The sequence below is a fragment of the Phocoena sinus genome, chromosome 10 (assembly GCF_008692025.1).
Source record: "Phocoena sinus isolate mPhoSin1 chromosome 10, mPhoSin1.pri, whole genome shotgun sequence".
NCBI lineage: Eukaryota > Metazoa > Chordata > Mammalia > Artiodactyla > Phocoenidae > Phocoena > Phocoena sinus.
In genome coordinates, this window is record NC_045772.1 from 61,912,425 (window position 1) to 61,937,537 (window position 25,113).

At 57.4% G+C, this 25,113-nt stretch overlaps 1 protein-coding gene across 4 annotated transcripts; it reads left to right on the top strand.

Annotated features, from left to right (window-relative positions):
• Positions 1-1,098: 1,098 nt before the first annotated feature.
• On the top strand, positions 1,099-24,713 carry KRT80 (keratin 80). Of its 4 annotated transcripts, none has more exons than XM_032644726.1 (10): positions 1,099-1,467; positions 1,540-1,943; positions 7,764-7,972; positions 12,444-12,504; positions 12,783-12,878; positions 19,715-19,879; positions 20,366-20,491; positions 21,123-21,343; positions 21,833-21,888; positions 21,985-22,162. In XM_032644726.1, exons 1-10 carry the CDS (start codon positions 1,428-1,430, stop codon positions 22,017-22,019), a joined length of 1,413 nt encoding a protein of 470 aa, XP_032500617.1. In that variant the 5' UTR covers positions 1,099-1,427; the 3' UTR covers positions 22,020-22,162. The 4 variants fall into 4 exon arrangements, with proteins under 4 accessions (XP_032500617.1, XP_032500616.1, XP_032500614.1 ...); XM_032644723.1 differs by having other exon boundaries at positions 1,101-1,467; positions 22,020-24,713; XM_032644725.1 differs by lacking the exon at positions 21,833-21,888 and having other exon boundaries at positions 1,100-1,467; positions 21,985-24,713.
• Positions 24,714-25,113: the final 400 nt, after the last annotated feature.

Genomic DNA, 25,113 nt, shown 5'->3' on the forward strand with positions numbered 1-25,113 from the left:
TCAGGAGGGGTTGGGAGACTGCCCAGGTACCCAAACTTACCCTAGAAACACTGCACAGACACCCCTGCAGTGACCCCATCACCCAGAAGTGTCTCAGCAGCCCACCCCCAGCATCAGAGCCTGGGATCCAGCCTGAGGATAGGCTCGTGCCCTCGGGGCAGATTCCTGTGCCCCAGTGGAGCCAGAAATGCCCACTGTGTAGGACGGAGGTCTAGCCTGGGAGGCAGGAGGCCTGGAAGGGGCGATGTGACCCGGGCAGGAGCTCCCATCTCCAGCCTGTCTCCCCCTCCAGTCCCAGAGATCTCTCCACCCCTGTGACCACAGGAGTCTCTCCCAGGCACGCTCCTCCCTCTGCTGTAGCCCCACCACCTAGGGTGGTGCACCAGGTCCAGGGAGGGCACACAGAGCCATCCAGCCACGGCAAGAGCGCCCAGGGACATCAGGCCAGGGAGGAAGGAAGAGACAGGCCCAGGAGAGCTGGAAAGTGCCTGGAAGTGGAAGAGCGGTGCCTCCAGAACTTCAGGAAGGCAGGAGGGAATGCCCTGGGCTGGCCGAACCCTCTGCCACTCCATCAGAGGCTCTGTGGGAGCAAATCAGTGTCTTTTCTACTTACACTTCATATTTAAGATGAAATTTTTTTTTTAGGTTTGGGCAGGGATGACTTTTTAATTTATTTGTTTGTTTGTTTATCTGGTCGCGCAGGGTCTCAGTTGCGGCAGGCAGTCTCCTTCGATGTGGGATGCGAACTCTTAGTTGCGGCATGCGTGTGGGATCTAGTTCCCTGGCCTGGGCCCCCTGCATTGGGAGCGCGGAGTCTTACCCACTGCACCACCAGGGAAGTCCCCATGCTGAGTCTTGAACCAAGTCTCACTTGTCCAAAGCCACAGGCTCTTGACCTTGACCATCTATTTCCTCTCCAGCCCCTCAGATGGTGGAAGGCACACAGTAGGTGCTCAATAAATAATAGATCAAAGGCAGGAAGGAGGGAGAGCAGGAGGAAGAAAGGAAGAGGAGAAGATAAGCAGGGGAGACTCTTGCGCATGTAGAAAATAAACAGTCAAGGTGCGGTTTTCCAGTGCCAGACTGGCACGGTGCCCAGGACGGCTGCCCTACACTCAGGAGCCCAGGGCCTGCGCTTGCCTCATCTTTTCCAGAAATATGTAAGCCTAGATACGTCAGCCTTCAGGTATGCAGTGAGGTCTTCGGTGAGAGGCATAGCTCTCTCTCTCTCTCTCTCTCTCTCTCTCTCTTTCTCTCTCTCTCCTTCTTCGTTGAATCTGCCTTTCCTCTGGCTACCACCCGACACCCACCCAGCCAGCCAGCCCAGCTATGTCCCTCTCCCCTGGAGCCAGGCCTGGCTTGGTAGGGAGGCCTATGAAGAGCCCCCCTCAGCAAGGCAGATCCCTGCCCCGGGAGGAGATGGGTACATGGTGCCGGGGGAGGGGCAGGAACCACATCATCTAACAGGTTGGTCGGGCTGAGAGGCGTCACGCCTGCGAGGAGCTAATGAGCACTGTGTGACAGGTGTCTGCTCCTCAGTCCCCAGCCTGCCCTGCCTGCGACCGGAGCCAGCTGCCGCCACCCCTCAAAGGCTTGCTCGCCCATCACTGCGCCCTGCCCGCTCTGGGTCCCGGCGACCTGCAATGGCCTGCCACTCCTGCATCGTCGGCTTCGGCAACCTCAACAGCTGTGAGGTGACCCAGGCGAGCGGTCCCTGGCCTGGGACCTCCGGATGGAGCAATTACAGGGCCCCCGAGCCGGGCTTCAGCTCCAGCAGTCTCACAGGCTGCCTGACAGCTAGCACCATCCCCAAGGTGACCGTGAACCCCAGCCTGCTAGTACCTCTGGACCTCAAGGTGGACCCAGCCATCCAGCAGCAGGAGAGCCAGAAGAAGGAGGAAATGAAGGTCCTCAATGATAAGTTTGCCTCCCTGATCGGCAAGGTGAGCAAAAGGTGTGGAGGGGCTGTCTCAAAACTAAGCCCTGGGCAGGTGGCTGAGCTCTGTACTTCCCAAGCATCACGTCCCACGCCCGCCCCCAGCCAATGGGAAGTCGGCACTGCTAACTCCGCAGGCTAGCTCCGAGCGGAGAGATGGGGAGGGAAGTGCCTGCGCCACCCTGATGTGGGGGAGAAAGGGACCCCGGAATGGCCTCCGAGGGGTGTCAGGATAATAATGTGCTGCATAGCCTGGGGTCACCCTCCCTCCCAGGCGTGGACTAGGGAGGGGCTCTGAGTGTGACCAAGAGGATGCCCCCTCATAAGAATGGCCGATGGGGGCACGGGCTGCATGCAGTCGGACTCCAAGGTAGATGGACAGGGCCCACCTTCCTGTCCACGCTGCTGGCTCTGTTCAGCTTCCCAGGGTCAGAAACACCGGCAAGGGCTGGGGCGGGGGGGCGGGCAGCACGTGTGGGGAGTCCAGAAGGAGGCTGCAGAATGGGCCTGCAGCTGTGGCTTGTCAGGAGATAGGAATGCAAGGGATGGATGCTGCGAGTCAGAAACGGGTGGCCAGCCGGTCCTCCCTGCACCCTGAGTAGAGGGATTGAGTCCGTGGCACCCCACTTCCTGGACCCCACTGCCATGGCCAGCATGCCGGTCTGGGCACTGGTGTCCATCTTCGGCCCAGGGCAAGAGCTTCAAGGGCTCCAAGGAAGTCCTGTCTACCTCCCAAAGCCGGTCCTCACTCACCTCTTCCAAGGACCTCCCCTAACCAGCCCTCCCAGCTCTGCTCCCTGCTGCCCTGCCCGAGAATAGTAGTCAGATAGTAACAGCTACTGATCATTAACAGCTCACCATGTGCCAGGAACTGTGCTGGGTACTTTACATATTTATCTCAATTTCCCTCAACCTTAGGAAAGAAGTCATTTCCATGCCCATTTTACAGATAAGGAAAACTCAACTTGCTTGCCCCCCACCCCTCATCCTTCTGCCCCTAGCTGGGTCCTTCTCTTCCCCTTGCTCTCCCAGCCTGTGTCCCTCTGTACTTCCTCTAGGTGGGCACTCACAGAGAGGGGAAGAGGGAAGAAAGTAACTTCTGGAGCACCGGCTTGTGCTCTGCCCACACCACCCAGCGCTCCACGGTGGCTAGTTCCCCTCCTGTGTAGACAGAGCAGCCCAGGGGTGAAGTGCCTTGCCCAAGGTCACACAACCAGCAAGGGTACGGTCTGGACTTGAACTCAGGTCTGTGAGACACGAAGCCAGTAGCCTCCGAGGTGGGAGTCATTTCTCCCCGGCCCCCTCTCCCACATTCATGCGTCCAGACCAGCATTCCTGCACCCACACCTGGGGTGCCTGGGGTAGGGGTGTGGAGGGGAAGTGACAACCGGAGGACAACCAGAGCCTAGGAGAAGAGCTCGCTGCCCTGGGAAGGCAGGTCCCTGCAGGGCCACCTCCTCTCCAAATACAGCTTAATCCCTTAAAAGGAATGTTTCATGAGCTACGTAATTTGTAATTCGGCGCGGATGGGTGGCTCTCTCCCTGGACGCCAGGGCTGATATCACCCTGTGCCTCTCCGCCATGGGGACAGGAGGGGTGTGTAGGCACAGGGAGGGGCCCGAGGGGTCTGGGTTCTGTTCCCAGGGCCAGGGCGATGCCCTCTAAGATCTTCAGAAGAACTGGAGCTTCCCAATCCGCAGTTCAAGACTTGGCCTTGAGGAGGGTGCTCTTCAGGGTGGGACGCAGGCAGCCGGGGTGCCAGCCCCTTGGGGAAGCTGATCACTGAGGCTCTGCCCAAGGAGTCCCAGCCGATCCACCAACTCTATGGAGAAAGTCTGTCATTAGCTCAAATTCCTCCTTGTAAAGACCGTGAGGGCCCAAGTGGAAGCAAGCAGAGGTTAAGAATGTGAAACCTGGAGTCACGTTGCTGGGTTGGAATCCTGGCTTCACCTCTGACCGGCTGCATAACCCCAGGCAAATTATTTAACCTCTCTGTGCCTCAGTACACATCGGTGTAATGAGCTGGTCAGACGGGATCATTTTTGAAAAGCATTTATAAAGCCCTTACCATGTACCAGGTGCATTCTGTTTGTTATATTAAAAATACCATAAATAGGCCCGGCCCAGGGAACTCCTGAACCCATTTAGTCCCTTCCAGGCAGGAGGGAGCCCGGTAAGAGGGAAGGAAGGGCCCTGATGGAGGGAGGTGGGGGGGGGAGCTTCGTGGGTAGGCGTGCAGCATGGGGCTGGATAGAGATGCATGAGTCAGGGGGTGAGACGCCATCACCAGTGGAGGGGTGGGCTCTAGGCAAAGAGAAGAGACAGGCAGGGCCACCCTCCAGCTCCACATCCCCTTCTGGGCCCTCTGAGGCACCGAGAGAAATCAGAGAGCACTGAGGAAGAGGAGGAAGAGGGAGAGGGTCGGCGGGGAGACCCCCAGGAGTCCACCGAGGGGCCCTGGAGCGATGCTAATTCTTCCACTTGGAGGCTGTGTTTCCTTGGGCAAGGCACTTACCCTCTCTGTGCTTCAGACTCCACTTCCCTGCTCTACTCCTGCTCTGAGGGTAGCCCTGAGCTCATGCCAGTGGAAGGACTGGTACAGCTGCAGCCATGAAGGAGGGGAGGCCGAGGGAGGAAGGGAGAGGGCAATGCCAACATCCAGCAGAGGCTGCTGGCTGGGCCCTCTCACCTTCACACGCAGACACCAGAGGGGATGGAGGTGGGACAAGAGGGAGGACTCTACCAGTGGCGCCCAAGGAGGCTATAGAGGGGGAATCCCAGAGGGGTGGTAAAATGGCTGGGGACAGAGCGTCGGGCACAGTGTCTTCCCTTGGTGTGTGTGGCCTCTGGAAGTCACCAGAGCCATTGGGCACCTGCACGAGGGAAGGCACAAACCAGCCCTTCCTGACGAAGAGACCCTGAGGCTCCTTAGGCAAAGCCAAGTTCTGGCTGGAGGCAGAGGATGTGACCCCACCCGCACCTGAGGAATAGGACCTGCAAGCCCCAGAGGCATCGCTCCGAACGCTCACGTGCACGGACTGTGGGCCATGGGCTGGGGACGTGAAGCCTCCCAGGCGGTCAGCCCCCCGCCCTCCTCAGAGGGGGGTTCCCAGCCCAGCCCAGGCTGCTCAGCTCCCTCCACAGAAAGCGCATCTCTCCCCACCCTCATCTGGGCCTGCTTTTCAACAGGGCGGCCCAGGACCCTGGAGTTGGGTCACAGTGAGTTCTGTGCTTCTGAGCCTGTTCCTTCATCTGTAAAATGGGAAGCAGGTAGACCAAGGGCTTGCTCTCTGAGGCTCCTCCTAGAGCTGCCGCCTGTGATCTAAGGGCAGGGGTCAGCCAGGACGGGGAGGAAGGGGAATGAGAGGGGGGTGTTCGGCAGCCTTGACAGGTTGGAAGCAGTTGACCCTGCACCTCACAGGGTGCCAGGATTTCCTGCCCTCCCAAGGCCTTTGTTCCGAGAGAGGGAGGAGCCCTTCTGCAGGGAAGGTTCTGGGTGGGGGATGAGTTTCCATCCCCACCCACTGAGACAACAAGGAACTCCCCCAAGGGCAGCAGGGAGAGGGGGCTTCCCTGGATCCCCCAGAGGCAAAAGTGCCCTTGGACTGGCTGGCCAAATGCACACCATCTCCCAGCAGGCAAGTACTAAAGCATAGGGGATCGAGGTTAGACTAAGGGAAGGAATTCCTGGTCTAAAGGGTTTTTTGGTTGCTTATGGGTGGAGGAAGGAGCCTCACATCTCTCTTCTCACCCCACCCCCAGTATAAACATGGGGCTCTTACTTGTCAAAACACAGGGAAGGTGGAGTGAGCAGAAACCTGCCCTCACCCCCACCCAGCAATCCCTCACACACACAAGTAGGACAGAAACTCTCTCGACTGCATCCCTACTGAACCTGTTTGATGGCGATGACATTAAACTGTAGGCTTAAAGTCAGCTTCAAGCAGAATTTACCGGGACCAGTGGGAGTTAAGGAGGGGAATGACAGCCCACAAATGCCATTGTCCAGTGTTCCCGCTGCTGTTGTCTGCTGCAAGGGTCAAAGGGGCCTTCCGCAGAGCAGCAGAGTATCTCAGGGAAACCCGGGAACGTGGGCAGGACAGAAAGAGAGGCGAGCCCACCTGGCACCCAAATTCAGGAGGAAGAGGACCACGAATGTCCAGCGCAGGCAGCTGCCGTCAGATGGGCCTGTGTGTGCAGCTTGGCCACCGAGTTGCTGTGGACACCCTGGACACGTGACCTGACTGCCCTGGGCCCCTATCTCCTCCTCTGTATATGAAGGTTATAGACCCGCTGATCCAAAAGGCTCCTGGCTGTGGTTCTGGCTCTTTCAGGATGTGATTCTGGAAGCTGATGCCAGCCGTGGATGGGGGGAGGTCCAGCTACTTGCCTGCGGTCATAGGGAACCTCACCAGGCTCCTTGTCACAACATCCTCACGACAACAACAGCCTGCACTGTCTAGGCGCCTAGCCCCAGCCACCCGTCTCGCCTCGGTGGCTTACCCGCGTCCTGGGCTCTGACGGGCTAGGGACCCCAAGAGGCAAGCAGATGGCTCTCAGTCTGATAGGGTGCGTGGGGGATCAGGACAAACAAGGGCCAAATACTGGAGGGAAGAGGGGAGGCGGCTGGGAGCACGTGGAGGAGGGGCTGGGATGGTGGGAAGGAGAGTGAGTGCCCAAGAAAGGTCGGGCCTGGAGAGGACAGGCGGGGTGGGGAAGAGGCAGGGGGAGCCCCCAGGCTGTGCTGGGCTGAACTGGGTGGAGGGAAGGAGGGGACTCAGGAGGGACCCTGTCATTCTGCCGGTGGCTGGGGTGGGAGCTGTAGGAGCCCCTGCAGAAGTCTGAGCAGGAGAGTGTGAAGAGGACGCAGAGTTTGAAAGGAGCCCTGGGCCCAGAGCCCTCCCAGTCTCTGTTCTCAAGGCAAGACGGGCCCTAACTAGAGGCAGAAGCCAGCCCAGCAAGGGCAGCTGGGTCCCAGGGCCTGCAGAGACCTTGCAGCCGACCGGAGGCCTGTGCTGCTGCGATTCAAACATTCTAAACCCAAACTGCCTGGATTCCGCACGTGGCCCTGCCGCTTGCTAATTGTGTGACCTTGGGCGAGCTATTTCACCTCCCTGTACCCTGTTTCGTCGTCTGTAAAGTGCAGCTGAAACTAACACCTACCCGGTCGGGTTGTTTGGGGATTTAGTGCGTTAAAGATGTCCAGCAGGTAGAAAAAGGCCCGGTGCACCGTGGGATCCAGAGCAGAGTTTGCTATTTGCTGCTCCAAGCACATCCCCGGGTTCTTCTCTCTGCAGGTGGGCAGGGCAGGTGACATCATCCCTGACTTCTAGCTGGGGAAACTGAGGTTTGGAGGGGCTACAAGTCCAGGGTTGTCGGGAGGATTAGCATTTAAGAACTAACCAGGCCCTACCCTGCTGAGTTTCCAAGGCAAGATGAGACCGGGTGGGCGGCAGACAGGCCTCTGACACCCCACGTTCCTTGGGGTCTCCCACCCAAGCCCCAGGCAGGCCTGGAGAGCCTGTCACATGTGGGCACGTTCACAGCTTAGTCCCCCTTCCCTCATCTCCTTGGCCCCCGCCCTCCCGTAGGAAACCTTGGCTAATTGTCTCCACCTCCCTGGGATTCTCAGATTCCATCCTTATCTCACCATCTGCAGTTTGAACAATCAGTAATTGGAGATGCCACCTGAAGGCTCTGAGTGAGGGCCCCGGGGTGGGTGTGCTCCTGACAGATGAGCTGCCACTTCGCACGGAGGCCCCCGGAAGGGGCGTGAGCTGGCTGGGCCGCACCTGGCCCTCTCACGGCAGCCCTTCCGCTTTCCCAGGTGCGAGCCCTGGAGCATCGCCACCAGCTGCTGGAAACCCGATGGCGCTTCCTGCAGAGCCAGGACTTGGCAGCCTTTGACCTTGGACACCTCTACGAGGAGTACCAGGGCCAACTGCGGGAGAAACTGCGCAAAGTGAACCAGGAGGGGGGCCAGCTTGAGACCAAACTGCGGCAGGAGCTTGAGACGGTGAAGGCGTTTCAGATCAGGTAGGGGCGCCCTATGGGCATGTGGGCCGGGACTGAGGCTGGGGACCAACCTGTGCTCAGGTGCAAGGTCTGGGAGCCCAGGCCAGAAAAAGAGGAAACTTCTTTAGAAAACAATTCTTTAGTCCACACTTACTTATTCAAGACCTGCAATGTGCTAGCGGTACTCTAAATACGGGGAGGATATGACAGTGAAGCTACAGTGACCCCCCCCAAATAGTGACCCTTACGACGAAGCCAGTCTCATGCTGGTTGACGACCAAGCCCTGTGCTTGCTGGCCCCTGGGCACTGTCACAGCTCACATCCCCATTGTGCCCATAAACACACTGGCTCTCGGCCACACGACCCCCTGGCAATGGGAAGTTGTGTCACTAGCTAGAGCAACAGATGGGCTCCTGCTTTGAATGTTACCTGGGATTTTGACCTCTCTTGGACTGGCAAGGAGCAGAAATGGTAGGGTTTGTTTGCACAAGGAAACAGTCCCCTAGAGGTAATGCGTGCCTGACCTCAATGGTGGACTTGGGATCTAGAGAGAGAATGAGGAAAACAGCCCCAGCCTGCAGGATGCTTTTATAACCTAATGGGACACACAGACAGGGGAACAAGCAGCTGGCAAGCAGTATGGCCCAGTGGTTAAGGGCCCAGGCTTGGGCATGACTACGTCCTGTGGAAGGGGGTTACTCCCTGCCCACACCCCTCATTAGCTCTGTGACCTCGGGCAAGTTGCCTCACACGTGAACCCCAGTCTCCTCCCGTGTGGAGGGGGAAAGGTGATGGTTGATGCCAAGCCAAGGCTGGTGTGAGGAGGAAGTCGAGAGTTCAGCGTGGTGCCTGGGGCTGATAAACGGCTACTTTTCTGACCCCTAAAAGGCTGAGTGCCCAGCACACAGCGGTCCTTGACTCGGGCTTGCTGGGCTGACTCAGCCAGTCTAGAAAGGCAGACCAGTTACCCTGGTAGCTCAGAGGAGAGGTGACCCTTTCTGACCAGACAACGGCCACGGCTTCAAGGACAAGGAGGCTGGGCAGGGCAGAGAGGCCGGTCTCCTTGCAAGGAGGCCCCCGGCCAGGGTGAGGGGAGGACAGGGTGCGGTTGAGCCCGCACCCTCCTCCGGCAGGGCTTGGGCCAGACCCCAGGCCAGTGATCTGAGGCGAGGCCCAAAGCCCCCAGAGTCAGAGGGTGGAGGCAGCCTGTCAGGAGTCCAGGGACCTGGCTCGGCTTTTGCCCACCGCCTCTCCGCATGGCCTCCCCTGCTCAGACCACATTCAGAGGGGAGGGTCACACAGAGAGCTCTCCCCTCTCTGGGGACCTCAGTTTCCTCATCTGTGGATCTGGCTTGAACTTCCCAGCCAACTGGCATGATCTACAGCCCTGGCCTGAGCTGGTCCTCGAGGCTGGGCCCCTTTCTGACCTGGGGGCCACCTTTCCCCCGAGCCCTGCCCTCCCAGGTCCTAGGCAATCACACAGGGAACCTGATTGCCCATTCTGACGGTGACGAGGCAAATCATATTGGTGCACCAGAGCCCACGACTCATTTCACTGATACCTAGCAGGTCTTTGGTCCTCAAAGGAGCAGAGGATGGCAGAGCTGGATGGCAACTTGGATCCTCCTTTTACGGGGAAGGAAACAGAGGCCCAGAGACGGCGGGGGCTGTCCTCAGTCACGTGGCCATGCATACTAAGTCCCATCCCTAACCTCACAAGCTCCCGGGTGAAGCTGTTCCCGTGAGAGCAGCAAGATCACATCCACAGAGGCACTTTGTAACTGGAAATTCTGTACAGACGCTACTTGTTGCCTTAACCTGGCTCAGCCCCCCTCATTTGGGCTGCTGCCTGGTTTTACTGTTTAGGCTCAGGGCCTCTCTTCCCCTCTCTGGGTAGGGAACACACCTGAGTCGGGGGAGGTAAGGCTGGAGGGTTTCTGGGTCTGCGGGCCAGAGCCGCAGAAGCTGAAGCCTGGCTGTGCAAAGCCTGGGGCCCCCGGGAGCCAGGAGGCGCCAGACCAAGCCCTGACAGGGAGGGGTGTGCCTTGAGTCTACAAGGCCGATGAGATCAGCTTCACTCCTAGAAATAAACAAGTTTGGTGGGGGGAGGTATGGGTGTGACGAGCTGAAAAGGGCTAAGAATGGTTTTGGGAGCCGGTGGCTGACAGACTGGCAAGAGATTGGTGGTGAATAGGGGGACATGGCATCACGTAAGCCTCTATAGGAATGGAGACTTCCAAAAGCTTTGATGTAGCAGGGACCCCAAGGATCAGCTAGCTAACCCCTCTATTTACTAAGGATGAAGCAGAGGCCCAGCAAGGGGAAGCAACTTGCCCAAGCCCACACAGCAAGTGACTCAGGAATGTCGCATACGATTTTGTGAGCTGCCTGGTACACAAGAGCATCTGTTTGAGGGGGTGAACTGGAATTGAAATGCAGTGGAGTCAATGAGAAGGGGGCTGGAAGGCTGCACAGAAGGCTGGGAAGGGCAGTGAGGGGTAAAAAGGAGGTTTGGCACCTCGGAGGGCTCCCCACTGGACAGTTCTCCCCAAGGTCCTGCACCCAGGCTGGCAGAACTCTGCTATCCAGAGAAGAGGGGTGGGGGGAGGGGAAGGGCTGGACACAGGGCGTGCGTGGGGAAGGCCAGTCAGTGGGAGCTGCTCAGCTTGGGGCTCCCCACACCCCTGTCCCCAACTCAGGAGGCCCCCAGATTCCAGAGGGAAGCCTCTTCAAGTCAGATTTGTGAAGGATGTGCAGAGAACTGCCCCCTCCCTCCCCTGCAATGAGGGTTCCCGTGGTTTCTTTCTGGAAATGCTGAGACAGAGGGGCTGAGGGCCGGGGTCTGGTGTTGGAGAGGAGGGAGCGTGGGTAATAATAATAGCAGTAGCTTTAGTGGGTGCCACGCACCGTTGTAAACACTTTATGTATTAACTTATTTAATACTCGCAACATCAACATATCATGACAAAGGCACACAGAAGCAGCCCATCCAAGGTCACACAGCTAGTTAGCAAGACAGTGAGGAATTGAACCCAAATAGTCTGGCTCTGGAGCCCCATGCTTAACCAGCACATTGCACGAGCCTCCAAGCCCCTCTCTGTGCCTCGATTTCCTCATCTGTGAAATGGGACCAATAGGACATCCCTGGCTAGCAGCTCTGAGGGTCACAGGAGGGGATGCAAGTAAAGCTTCTTGGGCATTTTGTTTGCCCTGGCAGGCCCCAGATTGCAGACCAGTCTCCCTGGTCCTCCCCACCACCCTGCCCCCATGACCCGTACTCTCAGAGTCCCTCCAAACTCTCAGAAGCCGAGGTAGTGACCGGGAAGAGTGCAGGTCCTCAGCACACTGAGTTCCAAAGGCCCAAGTGCCCCATGGGCTCTCACCCCCTGGGGCCTGCTCCCCTGAGTCCCTCAGGGAGGCTGGGGGAAAAGAAGGCCTAGGGGATGGCAGGTCCAGCTAGTTGACGTGGGCGATGGGTGACGCTGCCCCATCTGTGAGGTCAGGGACTGGGGCAGGCGGGTGGCTGTAATTAGAGCTGCCAGTGATTCAGGCATTCCCTGAAGAGGAGGGGAGAAAACAGGAAGCCACAGAATCCCCACATCCGCTGGGGCAGGCAGGGCTGCCGGTGGGAAGCGTGCAGCTGGCCGACACCAACCCCGGGGGCCAAGAATGTAAGGTCAAGGATCCAGGGAGCCCGTCTCCCCATCCAACAGCGTTCTTGTTCTGAAAACGAGGTGGACTGAGTAAGGAAGAGGCACATCTGAGGAGAGAGGGAACCCACCTTTGTGGAATGCTGGTGGGCTTCAGCCCCCATGCACATGCACACGTGCATACCGCAAAAGACAAGCGAGGGGGTGGAGTTACCTGCCCCCAAACACACCGGGGGCCCATCTGACTGCAAAGTCCATGCCCTTCCTGTCCTCCCTCTGCGGGGAAGATGGCATGGCGTCCTGCTGTCTAGCAAAGCAGTGGGGATAAGGGTGGGGCTGCAGGGACAGGTAGAGTTAGGAGAGGATAACGTGCGAGGAAGATGCTCAGAGCAGACTCAACCAAAGACAGCTTGTTTGAAACTGAGACTCTCCGGGGAGGAGATGGGAAAACGATGAGGGAACAAAACGTCAGGGTGAAAGGGCGGCACAATCAGGAGGGGTTTCCTGGAGGAGGTGACTGTGAAGCACAGCCAGGAAAGGGGCAGATGCCGCTGGGAGAGGAATGGCTGCTCATCAAGAAGGAGTGAGCCTGGGAAGCGGGCTGCCTGCTGCCCCAGAGCCAGCACTAGGGTATCGTGGAGGAGAGCGGCTGCATCCACCTCAAGAAAGGAACCACGTTTTCCTAACTGGCACAAGACACCAAATGGGGCTACAGAGGCCCTGAGCCCCACCCAAGGAGGGTTAAACAAACCCTCGCCAAGCCCCACCACATCCAGCTGAGCAGCCCCTCTCTCTCTCTGTCTCTCCCTGCCTCCCCCTTCCCTCCCTCCCCACCTCCCAGGTATGAGGACGAGATCTCCAAGCGCACGGACATGGAGTTCACCTTTGCGCAGCTGAGGAAGGTAGCCTCCCCAGCCTGCCCCGGGGGCTCCTTTCTCATGGACACTCTGCCCTCTTTTGCTCAGGATCCCCAAGCAAAGCCCCCAGAGGCTGAGTCCCAGGAGCACAGGCAGAGAGACGTGAACCTGTCCCCACCCTGCTCCTTCTGCCAGGCTCTGAGCCAGGTCTCCTCTGGGAATCATCCCCATCTCACCCAGGAAGCAAAGTTCCCCCTACCCCACCCCTGCCCTGGGACCCCTCCGTTCCCTCTCCCATCATTCACAGCTGCTCCCACCCCCAGGACCTGGATGCGGAGTGTCTTCGACGGACAGGACTAGAGAACAAGTTAAAAGGCCTGAAGAGCTTTGTGGTCCTGATGAAAAGCATCTACGAGCAGGTGAGAAGATGGGGGCCAGGGTCCCGCTGAGCCGTGGGTAAGGGATGCAGGGGAGGCAGAGGTGTCCAGTGGGTCCTGGAAGCTTCAGCAGGCACTCACTGTTGGCAGCCACAGATGTAACAGTTTCCTAAACCCCTTGCACGCTGCTGTCAATAATCCAGCGACACTGTCCCCTCGTCACTCATTTCATGGAGTGCGGCACAAAGCCTCTCTCAGGGAGAGCCCTGCTTTCATGTGTGCTGGAGCACTGAGGGCATGCAGGGGACCAGGTACATCGAGGGTCAGGAGGTGGCCTCAGGCAGGGAACCAGGAGGCCTTGAACAACCGTTCTAATTGAACTAACCTCTCTCTCATCCCCGTAGCCTAAATTACAGACACCCACAGTTCTAGCTGTGATAGGCCTTCACTGCACCCTCCTCCATTTGGGAGTCAGGCAGGGAAGACCTATAGTCAGATTCTCTGGTTCCCAGGCAACACTAGCTTCTGCCGGACAAAAATGACGCACTAGGAACTTACCTGGCGGTCCAGTGGTTAAGACTCTGCACTTCCACTGCAGGGGGCACGGGTTCGATCCCCGGGGAACTAAGATCCCACATGCTGTGTGGTGCAGCCAAAAAAAAAAAACCCAGTAAATGTAGACAGAGGAGCCTCCAGACACATTCTCATATGTCCTCAGCTGAGCCTGGGGGAACAGCGGCCCAGCAAGGCCTGTCCCACTGCCAGTGCAGCCAGCAGATGAGCCCTGCCACTGGACTCCACCCCGCGGCGCCACTCTGCCTCCCGGGCATCCTTTGGGACGTGTGTTCTCCTCTCTACATCCCCCGTCTCAGGGGTGAGGAGGCTGATGGGGCGAGGCTTCAGTTCATCTACAAGCAGGCAGGACCCTCGTTGGGGATGACGGGGTGCAGCAGCCCGTGTGCCGCACACCGCTGGCGCCAAGCTATGGCAACGCAGCCCAGGGCAGAGCAGGGGTCAAAGTCACCACCGCAATCAGAAAGGTCTGCTGAAGTGCCCTAGGGCTGCTGACCATGGCTTCAGGGCCTCGCCCTGTGGAGACGAGACTGGGCCTCGTGGCTGCACGTGGGCCTCACGACTCTCCAGCGGCTCAGCCCCGAGAGGGGCTTCCGTGGGCCTGAGACCTGCCTGCAGCCATGGGAGGTGGCAGAACTGAGAGAACACCCCAACCCTCGCCAACAGCAGGGAGGCAGCCCTCGCAGGCAGACCGCTCCAATGCCCACTGAGTGGCGCGGGGAGCGGGTGCCCCGCTGCCCACACTCACCAGGCCTGCTACCGCCCCAGCAGACGTCAGCAGGACCAACGTTTCAGCCTCTGGTCCGTCCTGCGAGCCCAGGGCCAGGTGGAGGCCCTACAGGGGTAGAGACATAGCTGAGGAAGGTCAGACACAGCCAGCCATCTACCCGCCAAACCTCTGGCCCCCACCCCAATAGCCAGGCTGTGGACTCCATTCGGACTTGGCAGCCCTTGGGCCCCAATCCTGACTCTACTTTTTTTTTTTTTTAACCATTTCTGTGACTCAGAGCAAGTTATTTCTCCCCTCTGTGCCTCACTTTCCTCATCTCTAAAATGGGGAGAGCGATAGTAGCAGGCCCATCGGACTGTGATGGGATAAATCCGTTCATTCACTGAACAAATGTTTATGGCGTGTCTGCTAGATGCCAGGCGCTGATATCACAGCAGTGAGCCAGGCGGGCTAGTTCCCTGCTCTCAGGAGGGCACAACTTAGCTAAGAGGCGACAGGCTAATAAGCACCTATATGGACAAGATCATTTTGGAGGGTGAAAAGTTGCTGATATGCAAAGAAACAGGGTGATGCCTTACTGCAAGAGGGCAGGGAAGCTTCCGTCCCCGAGTCCGAGTGTTGACAGGGGTGCATCTCAGAGGAGGCCCAAGCGTGTGAAGGCCCAAACCAGGAAGATCCAGCTCAGCAGAGACTTGAGGTGGCTTCCGCCAAAGGAAGAGCTGTGTGAAGCATCTGACACAGGAATGATTTGATCCTGGGAGGGAGAGAAAGCAGCAGCTGTGGCTAAGGCAGGGTGGGCAAGGGCCAGCTCATGCAGGGTCTGGGGCCCAGGATGGGCTGTGGGCCTTATTCTAAGCATGATGGGTAGCCCTTGGTAGGGACCAGCGTGGGTGCTACAGACGGGGTAAAGGTATGGCTTGTGCTGCTGGAGGACTGCTGTGGAGAAAGGGCCACAGTGAATGCAGAAGTGCATTTATTATTATTTATATTATATTATAAATACTATCATATTATATATTATATCATAACATATTTATAATATATTATTATTACATGTTATATATAATATATATAATAACAACAGTTATTATTGCTTTGGGAGGCAGTGAGGTGGCAGGTTGATATCGGGCCGTGAGGTTTGAGTTTCTCTCCACACACCTCTGTAGGCTGAGAAGGCAACACTGAGCCATCGCTAAGAAGATTCCCCACACCGGCGGGTCTCTAAGCTGGCACTGCCTAGTAGAAATATAATGCAAGCCACATAGGTAATTGTAAGTTTTCTAGTAGCCACATTGTTTTAAAAAGCAAAGAAACGGGAAAAAATAATTTTAATGTATTCTATTTAGCCCAATATATCCAAAATATGATTATTCAACATGTAATCCATATAAAAAATGAATGGGCTATTTCACATTCTTTTTCCCATTCTAAATCTTCAAAACCTGGTCTGTATTTTACACCTCCAGCTCATCTCAGTTCTGACTGGCCACATTTCAAGTGCTCGTGACCACAGAGAGCTAGTGGCTACCGCATCAGACAGAGCAGGTCCAAGCACAGGCAGCTGCCAGCCATGGCCAGCTCAGGTAGAAGGAAAACATGGCGGGATGTGAGTAGCTCCAGGTGAGGCCAGACTCTCTGGTTTCAACTTTGGAGCAGACACCAGAAAAGCACGGCTATATAGGCCCACCCCAGGGTCCCAGGAAAGAGCCCTCCCCTCTCCCCAAAACACACACACACACCACACACACACACACACACCCAGGATAAGTTGTGGAAGGCCTTTCCCAGAAGCCAATGGCCATAGGCTGCTCAGGGCCTCATCTACACACTGCAGCCTCTCAGGCAACCCCTTTACTCCTCACCTCTGGGAATACAGGCTGTGAGAGGACCCTGGGGCCCCCATCTCCCCTCAGCTTCCAGGGTACACCCCAGCTCCCAAGTGCACTGGGGTCTGGCTGCATCCAGCCAGAATGCCACCTGCCCCACCCATACACTCTGGTTCCAGGGAGATTAGTTACGGAATCCACTGACAACCTTCTGCCGCCAGGCACACCTCCTAGGACGCTGATGCCTGCAAAGAGGACCTGGCATGACTAAGCTGCTTTGGCACCTGCCTTCGTGGTGCCTCGGGAGGTTGCTCCAGGCCCTGGACACCTCCTCCCGGCTCCATCACCGTTACCAATCACAATAGTTTCCTTAGCTGTTGCTTATTGAGCACCTACTACATTCCAGGCACCAAGCTGGGTGCTTTCCAGATGTAATCTCATTTACTCTTCCCAATAACCCTATAAAGTAGGGACAAAGATTAAGAAATCATGAGCTTTAGAGCAGCTTGGATTTGAATCCTGGCTTGGTGATTATGTGAACTTGAGCAGGTTCCTTTATTTCTCTATGCCTCAATTTCCCCATCTGTAAAATGGGGAGAACAATAGCACCTAGCTCACTGGCCTTTTGAGAGGATTTATTTTGCTAATATATCCTAAAACACTTAGAACAGTGTCTGACACATGGTATTTGTTAAATGTTAGCTGTGTTCAGTTCCATAATTATATACATTTTTCAAATGAGAAAACTGAGACTCGGCTAAGTTTACAGACTTGGCCAGGGTTGCTCAGGTAATAAGATGTGGTGGTACTCAGAGCTCAGTTCCCTTTTCTTTTGGCCGCACCACGTGGCACACAGGATCTTAGTTCCCCAAGCAGGGATCAAAACCGTGCCCCCTGCAGTGGAAGCGCGGAGTCTTAACCACTGGACCACTGGGGAAGTCCCCCAGCGCCATTAAACACTACATTTTACCAAGCAGTACTGGTACCCCCTCAGAGTCACCATCTTCCCGGACCTGGGGGACAACAATGAGAGTGGTCATACGCATGGCAGCCTCCTCAGACTCTGGCTCCTAAGCGAAGCTCTGAAATGTATCTCGGCTTAATTCTTGCCAACTTGAAGGTACACATCCCATGGTGGCACTCCCACACCACACAAGTCAGCATTGTTATGTCCTCTGCAGCCCGGCAGGGGCCGGCCTGTCTGAACAGGTCTGCAGATGCTCTAAACCCTCCACCTCCTGCTGCTGTATACCACGCTGATGCTTACGCTGCCTCTTTCCAGAAAGGATCTGAGGCTGCCCCATCAACTGTGTTTCTCGCATCCTTTTGCCCCGGTGGCGCCCTGTGTTCTGAAGCGCCCTAGCCTTTTCCTGGTCCACAAAAAACGCTACCCTAGGCCTGGGCTGGAAGTGTCCCTGGAGAGCTTTGTCTGAAACACCCCAAGTCCACCAACCTACACAGCATGGTGACTGAGGGAGCCCCAAGCTACATCTCTGAAACTGTTCACAACCAGGCTCCGGCAGGGATGTCCATTCCATTTGGGAGATGCCAGTCTCCAAGGATGACCCGAGGCAGCAGAGTTGGGGCATGAATCCGTAGGCACCGTCAACCTTATTCTGGCACGGGCTGGGGCCTCCTGCTGCCTCTGCTCCGAGATCTCTGTTAAGTCCATCTGCAGATCAGCCAAAACCCTCCATCAGGGAACCCCCTAAAGGGCAGCTGGCCACTGAGCTCAGAGTCCCGCGGGCTCCAAGGTGGAGACAGGCTCCTGCCACTGCCCAAGCTGCCTTTTCCGGGAGGCGATCCTGATCACCAGAGATGCTAGTGGGCGGGGTCAGGCAGCGAGCAGACAGGGGAGGGGCGGCCTTCCTCTGCAGGCCTCGCAGCTGCCCGACCCCGCGGTCTACAGCCACAGGGATGCGAGCTGCAGGTCAGCAGCATCCGCAGGTCCAGACGCCAGAGCCTCAGCCACAGCCTCGCTGAGCAGAAAGACAGATGAGGGTCGGGAGGGGGCCCCAAACCAGGAACCAAGATCAGAATGTGTTCACGAGCCAAAACCAAAACCTGGATCTGAGCAGGCCTCCTGATCCAACTGCCACTTTTCAGGAAACACAGGGGCCAAGGGAGCGTGTTAAACACCGACACGCAGGGCAATCGGTCAGATTCAGACTATGGGCAAGCAACTCGGTGTTGTCAATAAGAAAAAGAAAAAAATAATAACAGAGAGAGATGGAGACGGAGATGGTATCTACAAAATAAGAGAGACTTAGAGACATATGGACCAATGACAGTGTATGGACCTTGTTTGGATCCTGAATCAAACAAAATTTGACCCAGCAGGAGTGACTATGTCGTCCCTGTCCCACCCCGCCTCCCTCCCCCGGGGCTGAGCCCTGCCCCACCTCCCAGGGTGCCCCGCCCCCTTCCTGCCTCTTCGAGGCTCCCCGGCCACCTGCCTCACTCTGTCTGTAAGATGCTGGCCACGGACACTCTGCTTATGCCCACTCACTCCTCCCCACATGGGCCCCACCCAGGCCCAGGCTGTTGATCAGCACCTCCAGGGAAAGCAGCCCAGGGCTCTGGAGGTGACACCTTGCAGCCCCTACAAAGACACCCGTCCCCACCTGCCTTTCTAAACACCCCTGAACCTTCAGGCCAGAAAGCTGTCAGGCTGTGGGGCATGACAGAAAGCAGATCTGGGGCTTCAGCTCCTGTGTCCACCCCACTATGTGAGCTTAGCAGGAGCCGTAAAGGCTCTGGAGTCCAGCCCTGTGCTCACAGCTGTTTCCATCAACTCTGTGCGCTGCAGTCTCCTTCCTCTCTGTCATCTGGGGCTAACAATCGTGCCAGCCTGATGAGGAGGAAATGTGAGGATGCCTGGAAAGCCCTTAGCGCACACACAGCCTGGGCTATTATGAGCCCCCAGGGAAATGGGAGGTTTTGACGCTTCCGGGGTCTCTGAGAACATAGGCTAGCATTTTCTGGGCAGAGAAGAGGACAGAGAAGAGGGGAAGAGCAGGACCCCAAAGGACAGAGAGAAGAGAAGACGTTGAGGCTAAATCCCGTTGTGGCCGGGCAAGCCCCTCAGCTAGATGGGGAGGGGCACTGAGTCCCCAGGGTGACCCTGGAGTAACCTCTGCCTTGGCCACTGGCAGGGGAGTGGGGATGCTCGATTGTCAGCCTCTGGTCTACTCCCGCCCTCATCATTCATGGGTTTCCATCCCAACATGCATTCAACAGAGACATTCCCCTGCCAGATACGGAGGCCTGGAGGTGAAAATGGCTCATCCAGGCCCTCGGGGAGTTCCCGTCCTGGGAGGGCAGGGGTAGGGGAGGCCAAGCTGCCCAATGGTAGAATTCCCTCAGGCCCAGAGGTCCTGGGCCCTTTCCTCCCCCGCCAGGAGAGGAGGAAGGTGGTCTGCCCTGGGAGTGGACAACAGTGTAGACGGGGGGAAACAAGAGGGATAAGGCTTGTAGGGTGGGCCTCTGGAGCCAAGCGTCCCTCCCTGTCCTCACAGAGAGGAAGACCAACAGGTGGGTGAGCCGGGGGGCCAAGAGCTGCTTCCCAAGAGTCCAAGCTGGCGAGGCAGGGCAGGGAGGCATCTATCCTCTGAGCATCTCTCCCGGGAGACAGGGAGGAGCCCGCCCTCCCCTCGCCCCGGGGGATGAATGCACAATGGGGACTATGTCTGGCTGAGGGTCTGGTGCCCCACTACCAGCCCTGAGCCCCCAAGTCTGTGCCCGGCCAGGAGCTGAAGGACCTGGCAGCCCAAGTGAAGGATGTGTTGGTGACCGTGAGTATGGACAGCCGCTGCCACATTGACCTGAGCGGCATCGTGGAGGAGGTGATGGCCCAGTATGACGCCGTCGTGGCTCGCAGCCTGGAAGAGGGCAAGGCGTACTCCCAGAGCCAGGTTCGGGGCTCACGAGCAGGCTGGGGAAAGGCAGCCAGGGCAGAACGAGCTGCAGCAGCGATGGCTGAGGCCGCCTGCAGCTCTGCGTGCTGAGACTCTGGGAGAGGGGAATGGGGAAACACAGGGGGGACGGAGCCCACAGCAGTGAGTTCACAGGCAGAAAGGAGAATGTGAGAGCCCAGAGCTGTGCCCGGCTCCAGGGGTGATGGGGACAGGGGCAAGCCCACAGTCTGCACTCTTCAGAGGCTCACGGTGGTGCTGCCAGCCAGCAATGCCAGGCCAGGTGTGGGTACGGCCCACGGGGCTCAGTCTAGGGCAGCCAGGAGAAGCCATCCAGAGACGGACGTGGTGGGGGGAGGAGGGGCAGTGGTGGGCCACAGAGGAGGAGGTGGCGCCGGGGTGAGGAAGAAGAAGAGGCCAGGGGCCAGGGTGCCGGGGGGGACACACTGAGTGGCCCCTCACTGCCGCCTCCTCCACAACCTCCAGCTGGAAGAGCGGGCTGCCTTCTCAGCCGAGTCTGGGAACAGCCTCCAGAGAAGCCGCGGCGAGATCGCTGACCTCAAAGTGCACATCCAGAAGCTCCGATCCCAGATCCTCTCCATCAAGAGCCATGTGAGCGTCTAAAGTACCCACCTGGGGGTGGAGCAGGGAGGAGCGTGGGACACACACTCTCGCCCACTCTCACACATGCACACAGTCACACATGCTGAGTCCAAGCAAGCCCTGGCTGAGTGACCCTGGGCAAGTCACTTAGCACCCCTGGGCCACAGTTTCCTCATCTGTCCTCCTAAGATGGCTCTGCAGATCACATGATGAGCCTTGCAGGTAGAAGTGCTCTGTAAACTGGCCGGGGCTGTTGGCACGCTGGAGGGCCCCGCCACATACACCCAGAGCCCACTGCCTCCCTCCAGGCCTCCCACCAGCTACACGGAGAGAAGGGAGGGGAGGCCTAAGCCCCAGCTTCCAGCCAGAGAAGTGCCATCCTTTAAGGACAGTTGAGACAGGCTCCTCTGGGGGCCTGTTGTACTTCCCCCTTTGGTGGCCTTGGGAAAGTGTCTCCTTAGGTCTAGCTGAATGCCCTCTTGCTGCAAGGCAACCCACTACCACGCTCAGGAATGCCGTGCTAGGTCCTCCCTCCCCGTGCACACCCCCACCAAAAACAGAGGTGGGCTCCTGGCCCTGGCCCGGTCTCTCTCTCCCACCTTTGCTCACGGACCCCTTCCCTCTGTCCTCCTGGCTGCAGTGCCTGAAACTGGAAGAGAACATCAAGGCAGCCAAGAGCCAGGGTGAGCTGACCTTCCAGGACGCCAAGGCTAAGCTGGCCCAGCTGGAGGCCGCCCTGCAGCAGGCCAAGCAGGACATGGCGCAGCAGCTGCGTGATTACCAGGAGCTGATGAGCACCAAGCTGGCCCTGGACGTGGAGATCGCCACCTACCGCAAGCTGCTGGAGGGCGAGGAGAGCTGGTAGGAGCTGGACCAGCGGGGTGGGGCTGGGCGCGCGGGAGGACTGTAGGACCAGCCCCATAGAAGGCCGGCACTCTTCACCCCACCCCCCTCCCCGCCTGCAGCATGATTCTCTGAGCCTGGCAGGCCTGGATTCACGTCCTGGCTCAGCCACTGAAACAAACTGGTACCTCGGTCCAGTTCATTAAATTCTCAGCTTTCCCATCTGGAAAATGGACCGATCATAAGCATGGCTCGCCTGTGGTGTGGAGGATTAATACGATCCTGCGTGCAAAGGCCTGTCACAAATTAGTGCTCAGTAAATGACAGCCATTCATGCAGGGGAAAGGGGACAGAGCCCAGAGAGTACAAGCTGGCTAGCCAGGGTCACAAAAAAGGGCAGCCCGGAGCTCTGGGCTCTGCCCTCCTCACGCCGGTCCCCAGGCCTCCAATCCCAGCGGAGCTTAAGCCACAGGCTCCCTTCACATCCCACCATTTCCTCTCCCCCAGGATGGACTTGCCCTCAGCCACTATGATCAGATCCATGCAGTCCAGATCTAGAACTGGTGAGCCCGCTTGGCCCAAGAACCCATGGTGGGAGGTGGACAGCGGGGGGATCATGGCCCTAAAGGTATCATATTAAATGGCTCCCAAACCTCCAGCCCGTACCCTGCCCCACCCCTTATGTTCCCTGTAGCTGCCTCCAAGTATGGCCTCTCGAGAGCCCCCTCCTGGAAAAAGAAAACCGGGGGAGACCTCGTGATAAAAGTCACCGAAACCTCGGAAGAGTTCCTCTCGCAGGAGTCGGAGCTCTCACAGTAAGGCTGCTGTCCAGACCCCAGGAGCCCCACGTCATTCCCCTGCAGTAGGACGGATATAAGCTAGACTCAAGAAAGCGGCTTGGAGCCTCTAGGTTGGGAAGGAAGGCAAACCTGACCCTGAACTAAGAAGAGGAGGGTTGGAAACAGTGACTGCTTTTCTGTGGGTTGCCAGGGATCCGACAGGACTGTCACCAGCTATTCAAAGTCACTGGGCTCCATATCAGTATCTCACAGTCCCACCCTTCCAACCTCTGGCCAGAGGTTTTCCTGACTGGGTAAACTGGAATCGGGCGTCTGTTTTTCCTGCACCTCCTCGCTCCTCCCCCCGACAGAGGGCTCTGAACCAAGGTCCCTCTGACCCTTTGCCCAACCCTTGCCCTAAGCTCACATCTCAAGTCTTGCCTTGCCTTTGCCTCGGAACCGAGGCGATGCCCTTTTTCCCCCAGCCCTGGCCAGCCACGGGCCAGGGGCTGATGGGACTGCCTGGGCACCCTCTGCATCTGGAGTTCCTGGGGAGGCTGGGTGCTGAGGACCCCTGGCTTTCCTGCACCACCTGGGCTCCCTGGAGACCTGACAGTATTAGGAAGGGAGGGGAAGAGGCTCCCTGGGTGTTTGGGACCTGAGCCCGGACCTCTGAGATCAGCGCAGACACCTGTGCCCCTTCCCTCCTCCTGTGGGTCCCTCCCAGCAGGTCACAGTCAGACGTGGACAGGCTGCCCAGCCAGCTCCCAAGCCCCTTCTCTAGAAGTTATTCTTGCCATGATGAACTCCCTGGCGGGGAAGTGGGAAGCGGGGAGGCCACATGGCAACCGGAGATCAGGCAGGAGAACTGGACCCTCCTTTCTCCTCCCTGCCATCCTGGGGTTCACCACCTTGCCTGGGATCTGAGCTCTCTGCCTCCCACCCAGGTGTTTCCCAGCCTGAAACCTGGCTTGGGTGCACCAGGCCCTTGAGACCCCTAGCCCCACCCCTGCCATGAAACCCCAGGCCCATTTCCCATGAACCCCACTCCTGGGTGTCTCTGTTCTCTGCATGGGGCCAAGCAGCCTGGCCCTCGCCTCCTCTGCACCCACACCTGTGGGTTAGAGCTCCTTCCCTTCTCCCCCCTCCACGCCTCCTCCCTCCATGCCCGCCCCCGTGCCACCGGGGTGGGAGGGTAGATGGGTCATGAAGAAGGCACTGTCCACTCGGGTCTGGGAGCTGCTGAGCCCTTGAGGTCGGGCGGGAGGGCCCCGATAACAACCAAAGAGAAATTGTGCGGCAATCCAACAAGAAGATTTGGGGCTCCTCTTTCCTCCCCTTGGCTCTCACCTTCGGAGGCTTGCAGGGGGATCCTGGCAGCTCCAGCCTGCCACTCCATAAGCCACCTTCCTCCCCTACCTGCTCCTTGCCTCACCTCCTCTTCTAGCCCCAGTTTTGATTCGTTCATCTTGTTTTCCAGGAGAGGGTGGCCCAAGGCTCTGGCCCCCCTCCTAGGTCTCAGGGTCCTCCAGGCCTGTGGGGGGCACTGAAGGGCTACTGACTCTCAGGCTTGAGGGAACTCAGACATACACTCATCCCTCAAGTCCCAAAAGGGTGCTGATTGCTGCTTTTTCTCTGCCTATTTATTGGTTTCCAAGGGAGCACATCCTCAGTGGGGATACAAGATATAAAAAGTATATATATATATTATTTTTTCATAACTTATACATCTTTTAACTTATTGCTTCTCTTCCTGTTTCTGCGTAATCAGTGCTATGTATTATACTATCTGGAGAGACAACACGTCAGCCACCCCACCTGACTGGCTGACTATATTGGGGCAATGCCCCCTTCTCCCCGCCAAGGGATGAATAAAGTACTGAGATTTGTCCATGGATAAAGCTGTGTGTCTGTTTTTATCTCCCCTCTCAGGATTGGTCAGTCACTGGTCAATCAGGTTGACCACAGCACTTTGGAAATTCTCCGGTTATAGGGAAAGGAGTCCAGGGACCTAGTTATACCTTCAAACCAATGCAACTTGGATACAAAAAGTTCTCCTGCCCCACCATCCAACAAGGAGGCTGTACCGGTGTGACCTATGTTCCCAGCGCCTCCCGATATGCCCAGGCACCACGTGGCTGCCTCAGCAAGCACAGACACGGGGGATTCCCTATGTGACGGCGGTTCCCCCTCAAGCACTTCCGTCTGATTGAGCTGGTTGGCACAGCCCAGAATATTTTCTGATAGGTACAGGCCTAATCCTGCCCAATCAAATTCGAGATCAACAAACAAGGATTGAGGGCCTTATCCCAGCCCAGCCCTGTGGTAGGACACCTATGAGCGTTCCCCACCCCGCCACCTCGAGAAGCTCGCTGTCAGGTCAAGAGAGGAGCTATCTGCTCACGGCAGCCAGCTGAACTTCCTCTCCAAGTGAAGAAAGCAGGGGAGAGGGGCTTGTTCAGGGAACCCGGGGATAGGAAGAAGAGATGTCTCAAGGACAGGAATCTTGGGGGTGAAGAAGGGCCTTTGAAGCATTCGTGTCCCGGCTCACCCACTCACTGGAATGAAGCCTCAAACAGAGCCTCACTTTTCCCATCTGTAAAGTGAGCGTACAGCTTCCCTACTTACCTATAAGGGGGTCTGGGGATCTGACAAGATGGCTGGGTTCACTCCTACCAGGAATAGCACATGTCTTGCTTGAGCACTCCAAACAGCTCAACAAAGGTAAAGGATTATTAGTGATGTCGTTATTGTTATTACAGCAGATGTTATGGCTTAAAGACAACCCACTAGTCGAGAGACTAAAATCAGGCAAAAAGGCCTGAGGCTGGCTGTCTCAGGGCACAGCACAGCCATGCCCTTGGGCTGGAAGACTAGAGACTTCCATTCAGGGTTTATCCATTCTCCTGGGGCCCCTGAGGGATGGGCTCCACTCTCAAAGCTCAGAAGAGACGGTGGATAAACCCCATTCCTATTCAGGAAGGGCCTGGGAACTGAGACCAGCTCTCT